The 26424-nt window shown below is 38.8% G+C and overlaps 1 protein-coding gene across 2 annotated transcripts in view; it reads right to left on the reverse strand.

Annotated features, from left to right (window-relative positions):
* Nucleotides 1-26424, reverse strand: part of ptprub (protein tyrosine phosphatase receptor type Ub) — a 184343-nt gene that overhangs the window by 121158 nt on the left and 36761 nt on the right. For both annotated transcript variants that reach the window (XM_061675010.1, XM_061675011.1), the window contains exon 2: nt 11131-11262. In XM_061675010.1, the coding sequence (XP_061530994.1) occupies nt 11131-11262 (132 nt within the window). The remainder of the gene's footprint in view (nt 1-11130; nt 11263-26424) is intronic.

Here is a 26424-nt window from a genome sequence, read left to right on the forward strand (position 1 = left end):
TGACAACATCTTGTTCCCCATTAAGTAATGTGAACTTCAGTTTGAAAATAGAGACTCCGTTAGCTGTCTAAATAAAAGCATATATCCCCAGATTTTGTGAAATTTTTGGACCGGCATTTCCAGCTGAGATTAGCAGTCATAGTGTTTTTAAAGTCTTCTAAAATATTTCTCTTAACCACACTTACTGAGGCTGGTCCTCCGTTTATGTTGGAAAAAAGTGAAACAAAAAAGCAAAACATACAGTCAATGCTTTGACGCTGGCTGAACTGAAGTTTCGAGTGATGTCATCCATGATGGCGGTTAGAGGGTGTGGGTTTTTCCCCCCCTCAATACTCCTGGCTCAATTTCACAACTATTAGGGTGCTGAAATTTTGAAGTACAACTGTAAATGGTTTTCACTGGAATGTGCTATTTTGTAAAAAATGCAATGTCGTGTAAGTGTTTCTGGCTAAACGTCAATGAATTAAAGCTTTTATGTGTGTGAACACCGTAGGTTCATATGATATTTCAGGGGCAGATAATTCTTTCACAACACTACTCGACTGTAATGCTTATTTGTATTTTGTCGTACCTGTGTTGTGATACACTGCAAGAATAAACAAAGAACTGCAATGGTACTCAGCAAACTTAACAACGTTCATACCTGGACAATGTTAATTTGCATCAAAACATCTTCCCAGATACCCACCTCCTGCTTAGGCCAGAATTTTGATTCATGCATTATTCATTGAAATTAAATAAAGAAAAAATTTGTGTTCTTAAAAGTGGAAACAAAGTGATAAAATGATCCTTAATCTTCACTAACACACAACAAAGTGTATATCAGCTAAGTAGTTTTGTTTTTTTAAATAGTAGAAAAACACACAACCAAAAAACAAAAAAACTAACAAAAAAAGAACAACAAAAAAAGCGAAGAAAATAGGTGTCAGCTGGGAAGAGCTGTCTCCATACCAGACTGCAAACACTAGATGGATGAAGAAAGAATAAAGCACTTGACCTGAAAGAAGGCAATGATGCAGAGGACTCATGTGATGCAGTAACCTGATGTGTGCAGAGTGAACCGGTAGAATATCAGCTTGCAACAGACCCATCTGTGTGTGCTGTCCTTGTGTCTTGGAGAAAGGGCACGAGCTTGGTGTCATTTTTAGACGGGATAATCAGCGTAAACATATTGGACCGCCATACACAATAGCCACTGTGGCGTGGAACTCAAACTGAAGGCTAAAGCATTCACATATAATGCCTGCCTTGAGATATTGTATTGTATGTGCAGGCATTTACTTATGACTCCGGAGGACTGCTGATTAATGGATACATGTCCACTGTGTTTCCTGCTTTAACAACATCAAAATGTAGTTTCCTAGTTTGCAGGTATTTCATCAAAATACTTTCACTCTTCACACCAGCGTCGCTCCATTGTTGCTGTTGTGAGCAATGGCTTCCCAACACAAGCATAATTGTTGATACAAATTTTTTATTGGTTTTCATTAGATCAGAGGTCTTCCATCTGGCTCTGGGCCCAGATACCTTTCTATATAGACACAGACTTTACTCAGATGCTTGTAATTTAACCAGCACAACCTTTATTGCAAATTCACACAGATGCACAATGGATATAAAATGCCAGGTTTCTGTGATATTAAAAAAATAAGACCAAGATCCTTTCAAAACCTTTTCCACTATTAAAACACATTCACTGCCATTGACGGCTTTAGAAGTCAAATATCCATGTTAACTGAGACAGCTGGTAGTGAATGAGTAACGTGACCTATAATCTCACAACTCGAGTGAAAAAAGTGAAATCTTTTAGAAAGGGGTAGTAAAAATAAACAACAGAGATGATGTAGTGGTGCAAGTGTGCACGCCCTCTTATAACAGGGGATGTGGCTGTGTTCAGAATGAACCAATCGCATTCAAACTCATGTTAAATGGGATTGAGCACACACCTGCCACCGGGCGTCGATGTTGTTTAATTGTTAAACATAAAAGTTGTCCCTGCATTCGTAAAATACAAGCCGCCTTACCTTCCTGTACATTATCTGGGTGAGTAGAGGCCTTGGCCACAAGAGTAGTCCCGAATGGCTTTCACCAGTATGCATGTATCTCTCTATAGCAGTGATGGGTGCTGTGGGAAATCATCAGGGTGCTGCGCAAAATTATACAATTCCACTTAACTTGCCCAAACATTTGTATTTATTAATTACTAAAATACAGTATCTTTGTTCATCTATCTATGCCAGCAATTTATAGTGATAGGCAGAAGAATTAAATAATATAAATAATTAAATAATATACAATACAATATATATAATACAATAAACCTATGCATCCACCTGCTACCATTCATACATCAGAATAAGTCATGGATCCCTGCAAATATTTTAGCTTTGTGTTCAATTAAACAGGCCAAAATTTCACACTAAGTAAATTTGTGAGTACATTGAGACAATATTATTATTAGATTAGTAATCACACTTTTTGTGACATTTCCTGGCGGTGGGGGGGGTGTGCCGTGTCTTTTTTTAATTGTTATTTTTTTAAATTAAGGTATTAAGATAAGGTTGCGAAACAATGCTCTACAGTTTTTTACTGAAGGCAAAAGAGAAAGCATAATAAGAGGTTGATTCATTGGCAATAATTTAGATTTAGATTGGCTGTCGGGGCCAGTATTTGTGAAAAGCTTGTGATCTTATCGACTTGGAGTTAATGAGATGTAAGTTATCATCCTGGTGAGCCACTGGAGTCCACTTGTGGTCCTCAAAAGACTATTTATCATTCTGACCAATTGGCTCACTCCACTAACTGTTCCCTCCCTCTCTTTTTCTTTCTGAAGGTGTGATAATGAAGGAAATCAGCATGTATACCAAGAATGAAACCTGTGAAACTCAGCTGACTGTGTTATTTAAGGCAGCAACCATGCTAAATTGATAAAGCCTTTCTCCTCTTCTAATGAATCGCCAACATAAATCGCTCTCTAACGTAGCCTGAAGCTTTCTTAGGAAGCTTCAACTCTGTTTCTACCAATCAGTACAGTTCAGGTTGATAAGGTAAAATTTTTCATGGTTTTCATTTTAAAGGCAGACCGGCAGTCGTAGTATGGACAGAAATCGGAATAAAAAATATATTAGGATAGAGTGATGAATTAAGACCGATTGCATCAATAAATACAAAAAATATCAGCCCAGAACATTGTTTGATGTTACATTTATCTTATTGAAATCCTTACCAAATTGGCAGACTAAATTGGTAGTTAATGCAGTTAGAGACCCAGGGCATAAAAGCCCAATTAATAGATGAGAACTGCAACTACAAAGTTTATTTTTAGATTGCCAAGGTTTTATTCTCGTCAAAGAAGCCATGCGGCTTATTATAGTTAGGTACAGATGTCAGAACAGCCATTTCCTGTCAGCATCTCTCTGACTCGGTGTGTAACGTAGAACTTTTTAATGTTCTATACATTTTCAAACCATGTAGTAAAAACACCACGATATAGACACATATCAAACATACCCCCGACAAAATGTATGACTCAAGGTGAAGTAAGAGCAAATGTGTCATTGTTCTATATTACAGGGTACCAAATTGTGAGATCCCACCTTTAAACCCCATATACAACATTTTGTTTCATCACACAAAGAGTTTGTGCAACAGAAGGAGGAAAACGGCCGAATGGATATTTAAAAAGGAGGCAGTCATAAAACCCAAAGAGTTGCCATTTTAATTATGACTGACATAATTAACTGTGTCTTAACAAGCTGTAACAAGCTTGATTTCTGCGAGAAGCCCGAGACTTAATTGCCACCATTAAAGTTACTCAGCTGTAGCTGATTAAAGCTAATTCTGCGGGTTGGCAAAACAACAAACCAAAAATGTCAGGGTCGTTAACATGAGCTTAGTGTTCCGTTACTATCATGTGGTTGAAAAATGTTGCAAGGACGACACCCTTAAGTAATCAATCTCCACTCTATAAAAAACTCAATGAAATATGCACAAAGAAAATACTAAAAGGGAAAAATGTTGTTTGTTTTTGCCAGTTATGCATTTTTTAACTATCCTAAATATTTTTGAAAATGTCAACAAAAATGCGCAATGCTAAAGTCAGACCTCAAAAGCTCAAATGTCTTATGTTCTGTTAATAGTTACTGTATTTATGACAAAATAACGAACTATGCTGACAAAATGTTTGGGGCTGAATTATACTATACATACTGTATACAACTGGTCTGGAAAATGACCTCTGTAATTCAATGTATATGTATTTAAGGTTTTTTTTTTTTTTTTTAATATAACAACTGATAGTCGCTTTTAAAGTTGCTCGACAGAATACTGACTAATTTGCTCTTAGGAAAGATGAAAAAAAAAAAAATAGGGGGGAGCCAGAGGAGTGTAAAAATTTAAAATGTCCATAGAGTTATTGGGTGTATGTTGTGAAGAGAATGCAGAGAGCCCGAGGGGAAAGAGGAAAGGCCAACGCTGTACTGTAATAGCATATTAAACCAGGATGGCTGGTCACTGGTCGGCTACAATAACAACAGATGTCTTTGATGACACAGATGAATCTCAGGTCACTGTCAATGACACACACACACAACAAATAACACACAGGTATGCAGCTGATCTAGAGTGTGCGGCTGGGGTGAGAGGTGACAGATTGAGAAAGCAAGAAGTATAATGTCCCCTGCAAGTGGACTACAAGAGAATGGAGACAGAACTGTACGACGTGCCTCTTCCATTGAAAGGTTATGATATTGAGCTTGCAGAATGTATGTATGTTTCAGTTGACCAGGCCCCGACCCCAAGATAGTACTAAAAGCCATTTCATTCGGGACCACTCTCATCCCGTGCAGCAATTTACTTGCCATTAAATAGTGGGCTACTTTTAGATTATCTTTGGTAGAGCAGCTCAAAGTGATAGGCTTCCGTGACCAAGTGTATCAAACTGCAACTTCAGGGCCAGTTGTATACATTTAACAGCATTTCAAACAGATGGGAAGAATACATAAGATTACGGATGTCCCAATCCGAGCACGTGATCGAAAATCGGGGTCGATAACGTGATTTTCAGCTGATTGAGATTGGGTGAAAAAGATCGGTTTTAAATGTCACGAAGTGACAAAATAATCCAAAGATGAAGATCCAAAATGTCAAATAGAACAGCAATAACTTTGTTTTATATTAAACAATGTAACTTTTTGGGGTACGGTATTTTTAGTTCCGGTATAATATAAGTGACTGAAAGTGACTTGTCGACTGTGTGTTTGTATGTACATGGGTCCGTGACACTCACACACAGTCCCTGCACTCCGTGAGCGTGCTTTAAATTGTTTAATAACTAGACTTTAGGCCGATCTGATCGGTGTGATCGGTATCGGCCGATAATTAGCATTTTATGCCGATCGGCTTTCATGTCGTAATTGGTCGATACGATCAATGACGTCATCGATCGGCTCTGCACAAGACATTTAACGCCGCGTCTTCGTCGTCTATGAATCCAAAAGCTAGTTTATTTTTAGCCTTGTCATGGGTCTTGTGGCGCAGTACTTTAACTATCTGACGGCCAATAAAGTTTTTTCAATTTTGTCGGTGAAAAAACACGTCGTCGGTGTGGGACTATTTTGCAGTGTCTCAGACAAACAACACGTACGTTATTTTCAGTCTGTGCACAACTGAAGTACGTCGTGGGGAACGTCATCTAAATGCTTCAACACAACAAATTTGATGGGCACCTGAAGAATGTACACAACGAGGAGCATGCCACGTTCAAGCAACGCAGCGCGGGGGGCGGGGGGGTGTCAAGGAAAAGGAAAAGCCAAACGCTAGCAAACTCGGTCCATATAGCCGGGACAGTGAGAAAGTTAGAGTAAGCATGTCATTAACAGTATTTGTTAAAGTAATTTAATTACAGTAAGTTAGCACGCATTATTTCTGTCATGTTGTAATGTTGATTTGAACTAAACTTATGTGAGTGGGCAATCCTTGAATGCCGCCTAGAGGTCCTTGATGTTTTAACTTTTGTCTAAAATGCTAGAGAATAATTTTGAAGATACAGTACTCAGTATACAGTACATAGGTATATACAATAAATGAACAAGTCATACAGTACACAAGTATATACAATAAATGAACAAGTCATACAGTACACAAGTATATACAATAAATGAACAAGTCAAGTAAATAGACACATTGCTCCATCTTGTGATCGGTTATCGTTTTTTTAAACTTGCTGATCGGTGATCGGCCCCAAAAATCCTGATTGTGCAAAGCCTATTTATAACACCCCAGGTATAGTTTATTGTTAAACTACACATGCAACAAAAAGAATTACAAACATTGTATATTTAAATAGAAGACACACATGATCGTTTGAAAAATCTCCAGCTTAATGCTAACAGTCAATGAAAAACCCCATTGACGGGCTAGGTAGAATTAGCATTACATCACGGGTGGGATTTACCTTCAAATAACGAATAGTTATACACAAACTCCATAGTAACACATACATACAGGTAATATCACAATACTCACAGGCATATATTCCTCCTAATCTGTGAAAGGCAAGTTAAATTAATGTTTTAACAAGACCTTCTTCTGTTCTTTTTTTTTTTTTTTTTTACTGTAAACATGTAGCTCCATGCATGCATCGTACCACACTGCCCCTAAGGCATGCACAACAGGAAAAGCAGAAACAGTCATTCAAATTCTACAGAGCTTTGAGGTCGAGTGTAACAGATGCAATGCCAATTAAGAACTGATCAACTTTTTGGTAAGGATCTGCATGAATATATGGATACCAGGAATTTATAGTTACAGTTTTAGCACAGCATTTGATCAAATTTGTCCAGAGAAGGTCCACTTAAATTCACAAACAGGCTCTCTTGGAGTAACACATTGGAGCTTGTCCTTCCCATGTCGTTTGTGCTGGGGGGGATCAACCTCAGCCCATTACCGAGTGCCCAACCCATCCCCTCAACCCATATCTCAAAAACAATAGTAAACTTTATCTATCGATAGTTTGACCACATGGATATCTATGTTGTCAATGGTAATGGTGTTTTTTTTTTTCCAACCTTGATAATGCATTATGGACAGTCTGTACTGCCCTGTAACTTCTGACTCTACTTGACAAGGTCATCATCCGACAAACTAACGCATTTATTAAAAGACAAGAACAGAAGCTTATCAAGCCACCTGACATCACTGATCTAATTCAAAATAATGGAGAATCTGATGATAAATGGGCCATTCTTATTAAGACCTTGCCACATTTCTTCTTTTTCACCCTTGTTCATGGGAACAGTAGTCTTTTAATTTCTCCTGGGAGCCACAAGCTGCTGCTGTCTGAGCTGTGTTTACTAATCTTCCCTCGACACAAATTTCTCAGCTGCACAAAGTAATGCGGGTGGAATGTAAATAGCCTTATCTCATAAAGTCTAGTTATCCCTCGCCACCTTGGTTGTCCGCTTTGATACATGGTTAAAAGTCAACATGAGGTGGTTACGTATGAAAAAGCAAAGCAAGAGTAACAGACTTTCTATGTCAGGGATCTGCAGGAGAGCTATATACCTTAAATGATGTGAACATTTCTCGACAAAATGACACAAACCTGACCATTAACTAGTCCATGAGTGGCCCAGACTTAAGTTGTTCCTCAGTACTGACACCAAGTTGATGGTCATAGTCTCTCTTGTCTTGCAAATGTTAGTACCTGCCTCATTCAACCTGCGCTTGCCTGCTCCACTGAAGGCCCTCAATAGCTGTAAATGGCAAGAGATTGAGTTTTAATTAAACCCAAAGGGAGCAACGTTAATTAGCCCATTGCCTGCTGTGAATTGGCTGCTAGCTGCAGGCAGATTTGCACTTCATTGCTGATGACAAAAATGTAAATTTGGCGCAGTTTAACAGTTTGGGGTTAAAATTGTAATTTGTCACGCTCAAAATTAAATTATACATATACGTTGACAGACGCCTGTTGGTTCTGAGGATCGGTAGTCCTAGCCTATGTGTCAAAACACGAGTATGCAGATTTTGAAAACAACATTGTAGTGTAATCCAGTTGATATTTTCTTAGAAAATGGAAACATGTCTGTGATCAATGATCATTTGTTTTTAAACTCTCTCTTTTAAATTAAATCACAATTTTGTCATCCATCTTCATCTACTATTCCACTGTAACTGCCTACTGTTATTTTCCTTAGAAAGATGCAGGCAAATTTATATTCCTTCTTCTCATGTGCGGTGAAAAAGGTAAAGGATATTTTCATTAAATGTGTTTTACTGGACCAGTAATAAGTGGTCGTTATGACAGAGAAAAGTTGACCCTCGTCAACAGAATGCTTGAAGCTAACTGCCACCTCTGCTATTTCTGGTGGGAAGCTAAAACAACATGCTTTTCTGTGAGTTCCAAGCAGGAATTTGTTAATGCAAGGATGGTGGAGCGCCTTATAAACTATTCATGCCATCTCCCTCTGGCGACCACCGGCGGAGAGGATGATAGCAGGAAAACGTTGGTTTCCATTAGTCTCCAGGCTGGTTAACAAAGTTATTCTTGGTCTTAGCAGGCAGCAGACAAAAGTGGGGTGACTGCTTCATTAAAGCTGACGCATAATGGAAGCTGGATAATAAAGCCGGATTAGCAGACCCTTTTCTGATACGCTGACTGCACTGCTACAAATACGTTTTTCGTTCTCAATTCTAGCAGAAACTGAGGCTCGTCGCTGGGTCAACTGTTCAACAAATCGTAACAAAATCTGCAGTGAAAATATGTCTCTGAAGAGTTGCAACTAATGATACAGACGATTTCACGAGACGTCTGCATATCGTACGAGATCACAGCGCACCTTACAGGAGCTCAGTTCAGTGAGAGCATCTAGCTCTCGTAATTACGTAATTGTTCCAAAAATTATTTTAGACCTCTGTGTGTGTATTTCTTCAATTCCTGCAAGTACATCAGCTTTGTATTCAACTAAACAGGCCCTGAACATTTGTGGGTAAATTGAGACATGATCATCATTGTTTCAATACTTTTCGTGACATTTTTGTTTGGTGGTGTGCCGTGACATTTTTCAAATGAAAAAAACATGCCGTGGCTCAATAAAGGTTGGGAAACATTGGTTTATATGTCTAAATGTTAAGAGTGTTCACTTATTTTTACTCTCGTATGACAGAGATGTTAAATTTTTTATTTTTTTTTTAATGTCTGAATAATTCATTTAGGTTTCAGGGGTAGTAAAGGTTTGACTGGATCATTATTTGACTTAAGCGGGTATGCCGTTTCACCAAGTAAAATTCATCTTAGCCAGATCTTATCTACCAACAGACATCATTCGAGGATATATAACCTTCCGGCCATCCATTTTCTAGCAGTATCTTGTTCAGGGTGGCAGGAAAGCTGAAGTCTATCTGACCTGACTGTGAACATAAGGCAAACTACTCTCTGGATTGATCACATACAGAGACAGAAAACCATTCACACCAACAGTTCATCTCACGATGGCTGCCCGAAAGTCAAACGTGTTTACACCTACACTGTCACTGACATCATACGAAGATACAGGGAACATAAAACGTGTACACACCCCGGTTCAAATGTCAGATTTTTGTGATGTGAAAAATGAGACAGTATTCAGACTCCCTTAAATTTTTCATTCTTGGTTATATTGCAGCCATTTGCTAAAATCATTTAAGATCATTTGTTTCCTCATTAATGTATACAAAGCACCCCATATTGACAGAAAACAATGGAATTGTTTAAATTTTTGCAGATTTATTGAAAAAGCAAAAACTGAAATATCACACAGCCATAAGTATTCAGACCCTTTGCTCAGTAGTTGAAAGAAGCACCCTTTTGAGCTAATACAGCCATGAGTCTTTTGGGTTTTTTCACACCTGGATTCAGGAATCCTCTACCATTCCTCCTTGCAGATCCTCTCCAGTTCTGTCAGGTTGGATGGTGAACGTTGGTGGACAGCCATTTTCAGGTCTCTCCAGAGATGCTCAATTGGGTTTAAGTCAGGGCTCTGGCTGAGCCATTCAAGAACAGTCACAGAGTTGTTCTGAAGCCACTCCTTCGTTATTTTAGCTGTGTGCTTAGGTTCATTGTCTTGTTGGAAGGTGAACCTTCGGCCCAGTCTGAGGTCCTGAGAACTCTGGAGAAGGTTTTCGTCCAGGATATCCCTGTACTTGGCCGCATTCATCTTTCCTTTGATTGCAACCGGTCATCCTGTCCCTGCAGCTGAAAAACACCCCCACAGCATGATGCTGCCACCACCATGCTTCACTGTTGGGACTGTATTGGACAGGTGATGAGCAGTGCCTGGTTCTCTCCACACATGCCACTTAGAATTAAGGCCAACAATTTCTATCTTGGTCTTATCAGACCAGAGAATCTTATTTCTCACCATCTTGGAATCCTTCAGGTGTTTTTTAGCAAACTCCATGTGGGCTTTCATGTGTCTTGCATTGAGGAGAGACTGTGTGATATTTCAGTTTTTCTTTTTTAATAAAGATGCAAAAATGTCAACCATTCCGTTTTTTTTTTGTCAATATGGCGTGCTGTGCGTACATTAATGAGGAAAGAAATTAACAAATGATTTTAGCATATGGCTGCAATATTACAAAGAGAGAAAAATTTAAGGGGTCTGAATACTTTCCATACCCACTGTAAATAATTTGAAAACTTTTCCCACCGTTAATGTTACCTGTAACATGTAAAGCTAAATTGAAACAAAAATGGAAATCTTTTTGACAAGTGAAATGAAAATAACTGTGATAATGTGGTTGCACAAATGTGCATGCCCTCTTATAACTCTTATAACTGGGGATGTGGCTGTGTACAGATCTAACCAATCACACTCAACCAATCACACTCAACTCCCATTGAGTATCAATGTGATTAGTTAATTCTGAAAACGGCAACATCCCCAATTATAAAACGGTGAGCTCGCTTGTGCAACCACATTTTCTCAGTTGTTTACTGTTACTACCCTTCTGGAAAAGACAGCCTTTTTTTATTGAATTACCGATTATAGGTCATATTAACGATGGAAAAAGGTTGGAAATTATTTATCTTGGTCTAATTTTTTTTAGATGACAAAAATCTAGCATTTAAAGTAATATCTGAGGACCACTTACCACGCAGGAGGTCCGAGCCAGCGTAGGGCGAATTGTGTGTCCGAAACAGCTGCCAATCAAAGTCATCTTCTTCACTCTGTGTGAAGTCACACAGACTGAGATCCAAATCCTCTTCAAATGTGCAGCCAGCAGCTGGAATGGGGAAAAAAAAGCAAGAAAACAATAGCAGTCACTGGATTACATCAGATGATAGAGTAATTTTATAATAATTTTGGTTATACTTTTAAACAAGTGTTTGTTTTTTTTAAACAATACCACAGTCAAGTCAATTTGTTATTGGTTATTTTTTCCACAAGATATAAACAGCCGTGATTAATTTACTGAGAACCTCTAAACTGCACTGTTGTGTCCAAAAATGAAGTCACTCTGCTCACCAAAGATTAAAGGCTGAACTAAATGTACAAAAATCTTAAGTGATCTGTATCGGAAAAAGATGACAACTTCACCTTCTCAGACACATTCTTAATGATATTGAAGGTTCCGATGGATTTACATTTAAAAATGACAAATCCAGCTCTAGCAGGGGGAAAAAAAGGTTGATTTTATGATGTAATTAGGTCCCAGTCACAAGGTTTGAAAGGACTCTTAGTTTCATGCAGCGATTGAGCAGTTCTTGCAAGACATTCGGCCAGTTCCTTTCATGTAATATACTTGGTGTCCTGCAGTGTACCTTTCTTCTTGATCACTCAATTTCAATTCAATTTCAGAGGGACATTTTGGTCTTGACGGCATCCCTGCATGCCACATTTTGTCCAATTATTGATAAGTCTTTAGTATCCTATGGTGTGACAAAGATTTTGAAACTATTTTCAACGCTCTCTAGATGAATACTTTTGAATATTGACATTTCAAATATATTTTTCTGAGATCCTTGCAGACCACACCGAAGACGTTACCAAGAAAAAAGAGAATGGGCACGCATAGCTTGTCTCTTATCTGTAAATCAGAAAAGTAAGTTTAATGGTTCCATATCGACACGGGCCAATGAAAAGCATGCATCTCCAAATGTTGCTGTTTTTAATTTTAAAAAACAATAAAAACAAAAAACAAATATATTTAAAGAAAGATGCTTTTCATTTTCAATTAATCTAGTGCGAGAAGTAATGCACTAATTCCTTGAAAATTCCGATGTGTATTTTCTGATTTAATTAACCAATCTAATTTGAGCGATAAAGTAATTCATTGTTCGCTGGCTATAGTTGCGATGAGGTAGAATTTCACTATATCATACTGAACGTTGCTGTATTTTGATATTATATATTTGCATCAATTCATTCATTCATTCAAATTTTAATATGATACGGGCCCGAGATGATGCCGCACCTTTCATTGCAGAACTTTAAAGGCACTATAAATTCACTCTTTGCAATGAAGCAGATCTTTTAACATAAACTTGTGGTACCAAGGAGAAGGCATTACAAACACAACACAAACCAAAATATATAAGCAGTTGTATCATTAAAAGAGCCTTCTACCAAACAGCTTGAAGAGAATGATCAGTTGCTACCCGTTTATGGACACAAAATGGACGCAAAATGCATAATTGTTCAATAATTACGTGCAAAACACCTTTCTAATAGAAGTCAATCACACACAAAAAAAAACACAAACACCGGCAGTTGTTATAGCAAGACTATCTAAACGAGAATTACCATTACAAAGGAACATACGCAAACTGTACTGTAGCGCCTAACCAGCCCAAAGCACATTAAAAAAAAAAACAAATAAAAACTCCAATAACATTTGGTGAAGTAAGGCACCCTGGGGTGTGGAGTGATCATAATTACACCTCACAACATGCTATTCCATGTGCCAAAAGCCCAAATTTTCCAATTATACTTGATCGCTATGGCTTAAATGGGCCTAAGGTCCCAAATCATCACGCTTCAGTCGTTGCACTTCGCATCTGTTGCCATATTTCACATTAGTCCATCAGTGGGAAGATTACATTGTGACAATGGGCAGTCGGAACAGCGCAGGCGTAAGGGCAAAGCATGTCCCGGTAATAATGGGAGCTGGACAGCATGAGAAGCCTCATGCTAATGACAGGAATAACCACAAGCAGGTCCTGAAGGTGACCCGGCTTTATTACTGCTCGTTCTGTTTCTTGACTTTGCCATTAAATAAATGACAGGCTGTGGAGGAAGACAAAACCGGCTTCGCTCCAGTGAGGATTTATAAGTCTCATTTTCAAAAACGGTGTAAAAGATAGCCACAGCTTCCAGCTATTAGGTGGTGATTGGATTGATTTGATGTAATGCAAAACACAAAAATGGGCTTTGAGGGGTAAATGGAAGAGAATTGTCAAGCTTGGATCTATTGGATATATTTCTTCTCACAACATAAGTGCCAAATAAATAAATAAAATCAAAGCTAGTGCCATATTTATCAGTATTTGGGGTATGATGGTCATGGTATTGTGTCACTGTAAATGGATACAGCAAGTGTTCTTTGTTTTGTGACAGAAGTATGGGGATGGGCATTTAACATGGGCCATTTCAGTTATGAATAAGCTTTATGGTTACCTTTAATTGCAAGCATGACCTAATCACAAAGCAAACTCACCTGTGACAAACAGTTTTAACAAAAAAAAAAAAAAAAAAAAAAAAAAAGATTATATATTATATATATATATATATAAGATTATATATATATATATATATATATATATATATACGGTGTTTACTTTTCAATAAGAAATTATTGTAGCACATTGTAATAATACATTTGTAATGCATTTATTACTTTTCAAATGGGTTTTTAAAATCAATCCAAAAGTAGAAACCTCTATTTGATCTAACAGGGGCGTAAAAGAAATCATCCAGGTCATACACTTTATGATAAAACTCAATCAATGTAAATTCATGTGTAGTTGTATTATTATATTTGATTCAATTAGTGAAACTGTTGACACGCTAAAGCCACTCGTAAAAAATAATGGCTGTAAAAATAAGAAAAGATTCGGAACCCACTCTTGCGTTGGAAGATATGGATGCTAAAATTAAAATCATTGAGCTACTTGCGTGACTGTTCATTATTAATCACACATCTTTTGTTCATTTAAATTGAATCATTTAATGCTCTGTAAGTGGACTATGACCTTCTTCCAAGCTACAAACTTTATTGGTTCTATAAATAAAGGTGTATTAAATATTAACTTGAAATAGCAGTAGTATCAAAAGGCAATTCCATACAGACTCATCTTTCACTGTGTTAGTTGGCATTCTGTCAAAGAGAAAGCAGAGTTCATGTTCAACACACACACACATACACACACACACACACACACACACACATGCACACGCACACTCTTACAATACACAAAGTTCTTGTGTTTTTGTTTGCGCTTAAAAAGTTTGACCAAGGTTAATCACTACAGTGACACCTTACTTTTCCATGTCCACTTCTAAAATATGAACTCAAAGACAAATATACCCTCATGCAAGCGTGATCCATTGGGCAATAGTAACCAGCAGGGGAGAGAGTGTTAGTTTCTCCCTCGAGGTTTGATTTATTGGCCAGTGCCGGGCGGTTACTGCATAGATCTGCTGCTGGGGGCATGAGGTTAATTGTCCTGCAATGGGGTCCATTTCTAATAGAACAGCCAGTGATATGGGGCCTGACACATCCAAATGTTGGCACTATATTATTCCCCGCTGCTTCAGTAAATGAAGCCTGCAGACTCTTCCTTGCAAAAGTCCCATCATCCGGAGAAAAGAAGGCGGGTTTCAAGGCCAGAGCTGGGGGGGGGAATGTCATCTCCTCAGTTGACATTCATCCCATCTATCATGACAATCACCCACCGTCCTCAGTCACGCCTCTCATTCTCAGCGTGGGTGGTGTGAGCGGTGGTTTTCCTGCATTATTTAGTGCAATGCGGATCACAAAAACTATTATTTTGCATCACAGGATATGTACAAATCAATGTGCATTTTACACAATATGCGGTAGAGCTCTATATTGATTCCAAAACCATTTTCTTTGCTGGCTGACATGAGAATTGTGGGGGATTAGCAGAGCAGATAAATGCCAAGTGCAAACTAACAGAATGTTTATGAGACTTGTTCTTCACAACTAAATCTACTAGGCAGGCCTTGCAGGAAGAACAAGATGCTTAATAAAGTTTTTATTTTTATAGGAGAAAATGAGGAACGGATTTATCGTAATCAATAAATCAGGAAATAATAGTCTCAAGGACCAAGTATCAGTGGGGAACAGTTGAAAGCACTCACTAGAACCAGATCAGGTAGCTGAATGGAGAGGGATAGAAAATTGTTTAACCTTTCTCTTATGTTTGCATAGGAATCCTATTGTTTTTACATTTTACACAAATCCATCATATGACATCTTAAACCAGATGCAACAATTTGCCACATTTGCAACAATGCACTGAATAAATGCTTCCCAGTTTTATGAGCGTCGTCAATGACATCGACTTGCTTGAGGAGTTGTTACTGACACATTTTGCCTTTGCAATTACATTTACCACCTTATTCATCCGTTCATTTGTGTAAACCCCTACTTTATAATTGAATTAGACCCTTTGTAAAAGGTGAATTTCATGATCCAGTTTTGTATTTGTAACTCCTCCAGAGATGTGGGTAATACTGTAGTTTGCATAGATTTTTAGACTTTTATGTGTTATACATGTACAGGTATATCGAGTGTATTTATTTCAAATACAATTTCCTTCCATCCATGTACTTTTAAAAAGTTAACTTCTTTAAGGTTCTACAACAGAAGTCAATCTTTTTGAAACTGAGACCGACTTCTTGACTACAGATTAATGTGAAGGGTCACAAGTTTTAGAAACACTTCCAAAATAAATTTGCCCAAATTACCTTTAATATGTTTATATTATGTTCTTATTAATAATTAATGATATTAATTTATGTGAAGACACTGATCGTGTTAATGATTTCTCACGATAACTGGAAGACAGATTAAAGTTTATATGCAACACTTTATTTCTATGAATCACTGCCAAGTGTTCACATTTTCAAATGATCAATTCCACAACATTTCTAGAAAATCACAATGTCCCATCACTGGTGGGCTCTTTTTAGCAAAGGCTCGTGGGCTACTTAGGTGGTCCTCGGGAGCTACCTGGTGCCCACGGGTACCACTTTGGTGAACCCCTGTTCTACGGTGTAAATTTATCTTATGGCCAGACATAAACGCTGAATAGGCAACGGGCGGATGGATCACAACTAGCGCTGTAACCATTCAGTATCAAAACCAAAAATTGCGACACACAAACCTGCGTCATCTTTAAAATCGTAAAAGTTTTTTTTTTTTTTTTTTTTTTTTGAATGTAAACCTAGATTGCAGATAATTTCTTCAGCAAGCCTCCTCCAACCGCATGTAATGGATTACATTTTCCTGACCGCAGTGGCTCCTGCTAATGCTAACACTAGTTCAACTACAAGAGAAGAGCAGGAAACAGGGCTAGTACGACTAATAACCCTGAAATTGCAGGCACTCGAAGCTCATTTAGGTCAGCAGTATGGGAGCATTACGGCTACACAGATGGAAAACGCATAGTGGACAAGACCCAGACCATTTGCCATAAGTGCTTCAAAAAACATCCCAACATTGGCCATAGGTAAATATGTAATTATTCATAATCTATGTGTATATGTGTGTCTGTGTGGACAAATGGCAGACGAGGGTTGATATTAGCCATGTAAAGCACTTCCAGCTGCATTTATTAGTTGGATTGACTGATGGTGGGAATTTGCAGTGTTTGCAAATAACCACATTTCTCTTTGTGTGCGGTGGAATCATTTCCAACTCTTCTTCCACTTTGATAGTGCAAGCGGAAAAATTGTTGAAAATCCTCCTGGTGCCTGCCAAGCAGGGCAAAAACGTGATTAGCAGGTAATCGACGTCAAACTCTAAACGTCATTGTGGAATAGTAAAATCCACAAGTCAACTAGGCGACTAGTCTGTACAATCCTTTATAGAATTGTTCTGTGTGTGTATAATCAAGTGGTATAAAGGGATGTCTCTATCAAGCTACTTTTAACCTTCAAACCCGCTCTCTGCCCTTAAGTATCAGACAGACAGGACAAGTAATCGAGAACTAGTAAGGTCCCTGGGGCTATGCAGCATTTTTCATGTGTCATCGTCGACAAATGTGAACCAAACTACACTGGGAAAACAGCCCAAATCTGCACTCCTCACGGGCCACCTTGATTTCAAGTCGGAAGAGGCTGGATCCAGCTGGGGAAAGGGTGAGTAATGGTGGAGGCAGTCCAGGGGAGGAGAGTGGTTGATCTGCATTGCAGCGAGTGTGGCCAGATACATCACCAGGTGACAGGTATATTTATTCTCTACCTAGGCTCCCCTCCTAGCACTCCCCTGGCTGCTTCTGAAAGCCATCAATCGCCATACCTGAATACGCAATGAAATCATCTCTCTGCCCCTGCCCCTGCCCCACCCCTCAGGCATTAATAACTCAACCCTGCTGGTAAGAAGGGCCCGGGAAAACAGGGAGGGCTAGGAAATAGATTGTGAGGAGAAAGAGAAGGAGATTCAGGGCAGATTATAATGAAACAATCTCTAACAAGCCTTCTAGAGGCAAATAAAGCAGGCGGTATTTTAGGATTTAGGGGAGCTCACCCCCCAATTAGAATGTCAATGCTCAATACATGAATAAAACGATTTCAGAATTTAATGCAGTTCTGCTAGCAATTTTGGTAAATAATTATGCTTGGGCAAGAAGCAGGTGAGAGATGTTTCTTTTCTACAAGCAAGCGCACCGGAAGCTAACTTGCAGCTATCAGCTAATCATCTATCGCGAACTGGCATCTATGAGCTCGCCACAATTTTAAGAACAATTAATTAAACATCGGACTTCCTGAGTCTGGTGGTCAACAAACAACTTGAGCAAAAAAAAAGACAAAATAAAAAAAGAGAAAATGTGGTCGAAAATTAATTTGAGATTGAAAATGGGTTGAGAAATGTCAACACATGACTACCTTGCTCCCTCATGTTCCGGTAAGTGATCATATTTATCTGAATAAATAAAAATTTAGACAGCCGCCTGGAACTGATCATAGTAGTGAATAGATGCCAAACCCTATAATAGCTCAAATCTGCGAGAAATTGATGTCCCCCCTTAAAAAGGTCTATAATTGCCTATAGATGCCACAAGCTGGCAGCAAAGCAATACTTCTGTTGATGTGGCCTGACCACACAAATAGGGAATAGATGACTTTTTTTAGCGAATAAAGGCGGATAGGTTCCCCAATAAAATCCTCAAATATGTGAATTTGGAAATCGTATATATGTGCATCTTAAACCACAGCTTTGAGTACTGAGATGGTACGCAGCACCAGTTTATCTCAACATTCATTTTAGTTGAAAAAACAGGTTCATCTCTTCATCCTCAATGGTGATTTGATGATGAATGCACGTCAGTTGTCACTAAAATGAGAGTCAAATAGACGTTATTATTCTTCCAAAACAAACCCCTCTTCTGTACTATTCCGAGGACAACTTGCTTTAGAAACAAGGACTCCTAAACAATTGCAGCTTGTTGTTTCTCCGGCACCGAAAAAGGAAACATCAATTATTCCATATTTCTGTTCCTGTGGGCTTTGGGTCTGGTGAGTGTGGAATCCCATCGCTGATATGAAGTTAGTTTTTAATTATCATGTTTATTTCCAAAAGTTTGGTTTATTTTGAGTGGTTGTATTTTCTCGGGGAGGAGTAAATGGTGGTTTCTGCTTAACATTCACCGGCAGTTGGAAAGAGAGATACAGACATTTTGTTCATCTTCCCACTCACAGAAGATGAGATAGAGGTGGATCGTGAACGCAACAGAATATCTAAAGCCCAATCCACAAATCGATTTAATTAGCACATCTGGTGGTTCAGTTTTCAACATCTGTTTCAGTTCAAAAGACTGCTTTTATCAACATTCTTAAATTTGAGAGAGAAAAACTATGTGGAAATACTTTACAAAGGATCCAATTTGCAAATCTCATTTTCAAAGCAGGGGCACATAATCCAGTGTGCGCCTGCAGAGTCATGTACAAGAGGCGCTTGACATACAGAACAAAGAGCCGCACATGCTTCGAACTTTACTGCAGTCATTGACTCTAAATTCAGGTAGGGAGAGTGGATGAAATATTGGTAAGTACTAACTTAAAATTTGATTTTCCTTTTTTGCCAAAAAGAAGGCGTTTCTTTTTTTTTTTCTATCATCATCTATTTGGTTGTGTTTCCAACATGGTTCATTGTGTGAAAAAACAACCATTTACATATATTTATAAACATTGAGTAATTTCCTTTTCAAAAGCCTGTGAAGTAGCTGAGACATTAATCTCCACTGTAGTCCAAGTCAATGTCATATAATTTTTGGAAAGTGAATAATGAGGTTTGTTGAGTAGCTTACTATTACTTACTAGTACATTATTACACTTTCTACATTGCTGCATAATTAAAATTGAACTGAGAGGCAGGTATGCTATGTAAAACTAAATTTCACGGTAAACATTTCCTCGCAGTCCGAGGGTTGTTGTTTTTTTTCAATGATGAATGATGTCATTGCCACCTGCGAACGCTTCAGTTGTTGCACCAGTTGTGTGCAAATATTTGATTCCCTTACTTTATTCATCTATCACGCTGTCTGGGTGCCAGATTGAGCGTCTTAACAAGATTCTGTTTTTTTATTCTATATTCGACATTTAATTTAAATTCACTTATTGGTCCGGTGAGCCTGAAGGCCGTGTGACCTATAATGAAATTCTGTTTAACACCTTCGTATTAGTGTAAAGGTGGGCAAAGTGTGCACGATCTACCACCAAAGGTAGTACAGTGGAATTCTGAATATCATTTTTTAATCAACCATGGGAATAAATAATAATTTATTTGATTAATTAGCATTTTGCAGTGTGATGTTACTCAAATTTTTAATGGTGGATAGCGCTCTTTCTGATCTCCTGTTTCAATGCCAGTGTCATGTTGGGCACAATAAAGGTGTTGTGAAGAGTTGGAATCGAATAAAGGCTGTCTATTCGCACCACATCCCATAGCTGATGTCATGGTGACTTCTTAAAACAGCAGACTAATTGAGACTGACTTAACAGCACCTCTGCTGGTTGCAGATGAGTAGTGCACGCCATGTTACCTTAATTGCTCGATATTTTATTTTTTTTATCTTCGTGATCAATTAATTGATCATGATGCCCATCGCTAACGCTAATGGAGCCCTCATTTGTTCAAATTTCCGAACAAATTTTCTTTATTATATACTGGAATTTAATTACTAACTTTTGAGTAACTGTAGAAGAAATGCATTAAGTAAAGTGTTCATTTAACATTTTTACATTTTTAGTTTAACATTAAGTCACATTGGGAATGCCATGCATGATAAAGACTGGATCGCATAATTTTTGAGCAACTGTGTATTTTAGTTAGTGATCTCGTGGCGAACCCTGACAGGGAAAAGTCTACAGTCAGTTCTTCTTCTTCTTCTTCTTCTTCTTCTTCTCCTTCTTCTTCCATGGTTTCCCAAAATTGCGTTCAATTCCCGAATTGGCCCTTCAAATCTTTAGGTTTCACTGTACTCAAATTTATCAAACTGGCTCATGCTTGACTGAGTCATCTGTCTTCGATTCCTCAACTTGATCAAGCTGCCTGTTACATTCCGACTAGTCCAAAAAAAACCCAACAACTGGTGCCTATCAACCCCACTAAAGCACATATACCAAAGCAGCTTGGCCACTCAGCTGCCTGTCAATTCTGCTAAACACAGAGGCAGCCGAACGTTGATTCCACCACCTGCAGCCTTTCAATTTCACCAACCCACATTTAGAATCAAATAAGGCGGGAGAGGCAGAGCAGCGGGTTTGTACAAAAGCTTATGTTCCAGTGATGAATGCATTACAAAACATGGTTAGCATCAATAAAGAGTACACAAAGGGCACATACTGTAATTTCACCCCTTTAAAAAGAATAAAAAGTAACTTGGCTCAGGTGGTTAAAAACACTGTTTTGGCAAAAAGCAGTTTTTCCACTGCCTCGGGATCACTTCCGAAATGTCAGGGACATCAGGCAGTCACACAATTACATTTTCACTTAAAAACAGCAAAAGATCACAACTTGACAAAGACGCCTCACTATCATAGGAGCGAGATATTAGTCCTCTTTCAATTTATCTGGAAAACACACCTTTAAGTAACATTTTTGGCTCATTGCGTTGCGAGTTGGCGAGAATCCTCAAACGTCTCTGAAGAAAAAGACTTCTGGCAAACATGGGATGAATAACGTATCTATCTAATCCCTGATCTGCATCTACTTTCTCACATTGACGCAAGTAAAAGAGGTGATCTTTTTTTGACCTATACTGCTGCCAACACTGATAACCTGTTGCAAAAATACTGCGGCTGATGTGTAGCTGACATTTTTGAACATTTGTATCAGAAAAACAAAATAAAACATTCGCCCATAAGCTTTTATCCTCACCGGCCAAGGTTCTAACAAGAAGTGAAGCATCTGCTGAACGTGTGAATATTTTAAAGCACCCTGAGTTTTAATTCATGAATCTTTCTAACAGCCCATTTTCTGACTGAGTGAGCAGCTAATAATCTGGATTGTGAGGGTGCGGTTTCATCACATTTGATTTAAAGTAGTGGCCCATTTGATCAGCGGTCCATTTAAAGCATGCCTCGACTATTTGGTTTCTGAACCCTCACTCCAGGAAATACAGACAATAACAAAATCAAACCATGTCAAATGATCACACCTTGTTTTCATTTAGGCAAAGTCAAATGGCCATCATAGTTTCCATTGGACAGAAATCATATTTATGTTTGCGCCTGAACAAATACTGACAGGCTTTACTGGACCAGTTATTAGTCACATGGTTTAAGGCTCAGTGACAGGGCAACAAGCCACGAAGTTGCATAGTATTAGAAGAGTGGTATCACTAATTCAAAGAGAAAGCAGTGTTTCTATAATTTATACATATATGGGCTTCATGAACCACAACATTGTAACGTCATCCATCCATCCATTTCCTGTACCGCTTCTCCCCACTAGGGTCGCGGGCGTGCTGGAGCCTATCCCAGCTATCTTTGGGCGAGAGGCGGGGAACACCCTGAACTGATCGCCAGCCAATCGCACGGCACATACTGTAGTGTTTTTATGGAAGACGCAACTATTTATGCTCCCACTTAGAGGCATGCCCCACACCACGTACTGTATGAAAACACAATTGAACAAATATATATATATTTTTTTAATTTGTCGGTAAGACAAATTTTATCATTGTTGTCGGTTGGTTTAATTTCCCCTACCTTTTTCTTGTGCAAGGTTAGTAGTGGTACAACAAATAAAAGCCTTTCTTTTGCCAACTAAAATGCAATGTTCTACAGTCTGCTGTGCCGCATCTGATTGAAATAATATGGCACTTTTTTTTTTCTCCCTAAAAAGAATGCATCCCTGCTGCACAGAACATGCTTGCACAACTTGTGGTGTTTTACAAAGCTGTCGAGTTTGAGTTAAGGGTACCTTTCGCAATAATATAAATGTAAATACGAGGAAAACAATCCTTAATCCTGTTTATATCCTGACACTGACATACAATCACGTGGTCTGCTATCAATGATCGAGTTTGTGGGAGTCTGTTATGTTGATGCTTAAAACGACTCTTTGGAAATAAATTCATCATTAAGTGTGATAATTTATTCGCATCATAGAAAAGACTGCCTTTCTTTTTCAATGTCATACTCTGTTTCTCAGAAACTCGGTTTGTAGACAGGAGCATCTGATTTAATGTTTTACTTTATTTATGAATCAACAATTTGCTGGGTAATTATTTGTTTATACATACAGACTGATGTGCTTAGACATGCCAACTTTTGGCAGTTTAATTATGCAACTTTCCATGAATAATTTCCAACCAGCCACGACGATGTCAAATGCAAAAGCGACTGATGCGGGGGGCGTGAGGAGTATTACCAAAAGTGAATTTCATTTGCATATTAGTATGAGTCAGTCGGTATCACGGTTCACTTAAGCATATGTGTGTGTAATTCCACCACATATCCAATTGTGGTGAAAATACTGTACATGCACAATGAACAACACTGACAACAACCATATACCAACTGGCAAAAACTATTATTTTAATAGTGCATTTTGCCTTTTAATCTACACGCATACTAGATTTAGATTGCCAAAAATGGAAAAAATGGTCCCGTTTTGTGTTCTCTAACACGTTTAGCGACAAAGTTATGCTTCTGAGTGCTTCTTTGCTGCTTTATGCTGACTTTCATCAACAAGCAGTGTGACATGAAATGCATTCTTTCCTTGAATAGCACACGTGCTAATTGCTTTAAATAGTTTATAATCCTCAGCGCACACCAAGTGGAGAATTGTTTTGTCGCATTGTTACCCAGGTACTGAAAGGCTACCACTGTGTCACTAATGGTGTGTACTTGCTTTCAAAAATGTTAATCACAATAAAAGGTCAATCAACTTGTCTGTACTGTGTAGAAAATCACTGTAGAGTGTTTTTCCAAATCTCACAGAAGAAAAACACCAGTGTGTGCATGACAAAGAAATCAAGGACCACGTAAGTTTCCAAATTCTGTGAATATACACAAGGTGCTAATGCAGATGGATCTGTGCACAAAAATTGTCTAGAGAGGGGATGTCGGAACAACAGCCAATCTAAATAACAACAATGCAAATGAGCATGCAATTCAGTGGAAGTGCTATATATTAAGTTGAGACTACTTCCAGTGGTCTCAACTTAATCAATTTCAGGATGCTCGTCGACCTGTGACATTAAGAGGCATATTTTCACAAATAATTTGGTCCAATTTCAAATTCCACGACTTCAGTGGAATTTGCTTCTTCAGCATGCAAGTAGGCATCTGTCAATGCCCACCTGATCATCGGATGGCATCTGGGTAGCCCTTATTGTCACACGGTCCTCGGCCTCCTGTGGCCAACTCCCTGGTGCAGCTGCCACCTGCCCAGTCGCGTGGTGTGTTGCATCAGTCTTACCGTGGCGACTGCCAAGTGGCCTCTCCTGCAGTCGGTCGTATATGCATGTGGCTGCGTACGGGCGTGTCATGCTGTCGCTAAGAATTAAACGTCGATGTGTGTCACACACTGCAAAGCAGCAGACAAGCCGTCACTCATGACAAAGATGGACAAGCCGGGAAATAGGAATAGACATCCCGCAAACACACGAGGATGTGCTTCCACACTCTGTCCGAGGAAAGATCACCACAAATAATCGTCGTATGTCCAGCTGTCATGTCACATAACCTCCATTTCATTCGCCATCCATTCTTCAAAGAGTAAAGAGAAGGTAAAAATCCTTCAGTTGCTCCTTAATGCCACCACTTTTGTGGTACTGTTACTGATTCATGGTAGGTCTTAAAGTAGTAGTAGTAGTAGGTCTTAAAGTCTTAAAGACCGTTTTTTGGTCAATTCCAACTTTGTGGGAAAGATTGACCAGCAGCAAGGTCATATGAACATGTTTGGACACTTTTGGGGCGGCACGGTGGACGACTGGTTAGAGCGTCTGCCTCACAGTTCTGAGAACAGGGGTTCAATCCCCTGCCCCGCCTGTGTGGAGTTTGCATGTTCTCCCCATGTCTGCGTGGGTTTTCTCCGGGCACTCCAGTTTCCTCCCACATTCCAAAAACATGCATGGTAGGTTAATTGAAGACTCCAAATTGCCCATAGGTGTGAATGTGAGTGCGAATGGTTGTTTGTTTCTATGTGCCCTGCGATTGGCTGGCGACCAGTTCATGGTGTACCCCGCCTCCTGCCCGATGATAGCTAGGATAGGCTCCAGCACTCCCGTGACCCCTGTGAGGAGAAGCGGCTCAGAAAATGGGTGGATGGGTGGACACTTTTGGGATTAAATGGAATAGAGGCTGATGAATCGTTAGCAGAATTATTCCAATTTGATTTCAAGTAGGTGTAGACAGTGGCCAGGTGTCTGAACACTTCTATCCATTGATTAATATTTAGGAAGGAGGGGCACATTTGATTCGGTCTCAACTCGTTTGCAGTCTAAATAGCACGATGCCATCTGTGGGAAGATTAGCTACATCTGTAGACTCCGCTACGGCAAGCATCAAAATGAGACTGGAATTGGTTAGAACATTCAGAGAGATTCTTTCATTCCATTTAAAAAATATAAATGTGCTTCATCCTATCGAAAATGTGTCATTCATTTTATAGTCGGTCCAAAAACATTTTGTCAAAAGCCCATCTCTAATCTATATGCTGTATGTGAGAAGACAAAAGGAGAGGATTGAAATGGATTAGAGGGCCATGTTTGACCCACTGAGATGGAGTGGAGAACAATAGGCCTTGTTTGAGGTGATTAGACAGGATTCAATTGAATCAGACAGATTGTGAGCACTTGGAACAAATTTGCATTTCCATTTTGTCCCCTTTGTTTGGAGCCATACATATATGTCCATGAAAATTATAAAAAGACAATTCGGACCAGGAGAAAATGTACATTTTTTTTCTTGTTATACGTCAGACCTACTTGATAATGAATTTTATTCAAAAAAAGTATGCAACCAAATCTTATGCTTTGCGTTATAAATAGGAATGGCATTCAATGAAGGCTTGATTAAATGCTTGGCCTTTTTTGGGGGGGGCACATGAAGAATGGACTTAAACTCAACCCAGGAAGCGTTTCTTTGCATTTTAGCAGCCACGCACAAATGTTCCATTGTAATCATGTGAAAACAAGGCAGCGACGACTTTTCCGTCCCTCAGATCGCCTGTCCTCTCTTGGTAAGCTTCACATTTAAATAGTCCTTTCCTAGGAAGCGGCCATTCCAGGATGTCAATGTGCAGATATTTAAAAGAATAATACAACGCAACGCATTTGGCAGGAAACCAGAAGATATGCTTTTGCTGTTGCGACAAGCCAGCAGTGCGGTTTGTTCGAGCATTTGGTTTTGAATGCTCGGATGTGGCCGATAAAAGCGGTAGGTTCTGCCTATGATTGATAAGCAGCAACCAGGTCTGCTGATAAAATGATTATTTGACCACTTTATTTGCTTTGAGTTAGTGTTCAATGCAGTAACACTGAACTGAAATATAGCACTGAGAACCAATACCTTTTTACGACAGGTCAGAACATTTGACAGAAAACAAATTATAATTATATCGGCATTACCACAGTGACTCTCCATACGGTGTTTTTATATTTTTGTCTCAAAAGTATTTTCTGTCAAATGGGCTTCAAGTTCCGGAGACAAATTCCTTGTGTGTTTTTAACATACTTGGCAAATA

This window comes from Phycodurus eques, chromosome 4, assembly GCF_024500275.1.
Source record: "Phycodurus eques isolate BA_2022a chromosome 4, UOR_Pequ_1.1, whole genome shotgun sequence".
Classification (NCBI taxonomy): domain Eukaryota; kingdom Metazoa; phylum Chordata; class Actinopteri; order Syngnathiformes; family Syngnathidae; genus Phycodurus; species Phycodurus eques.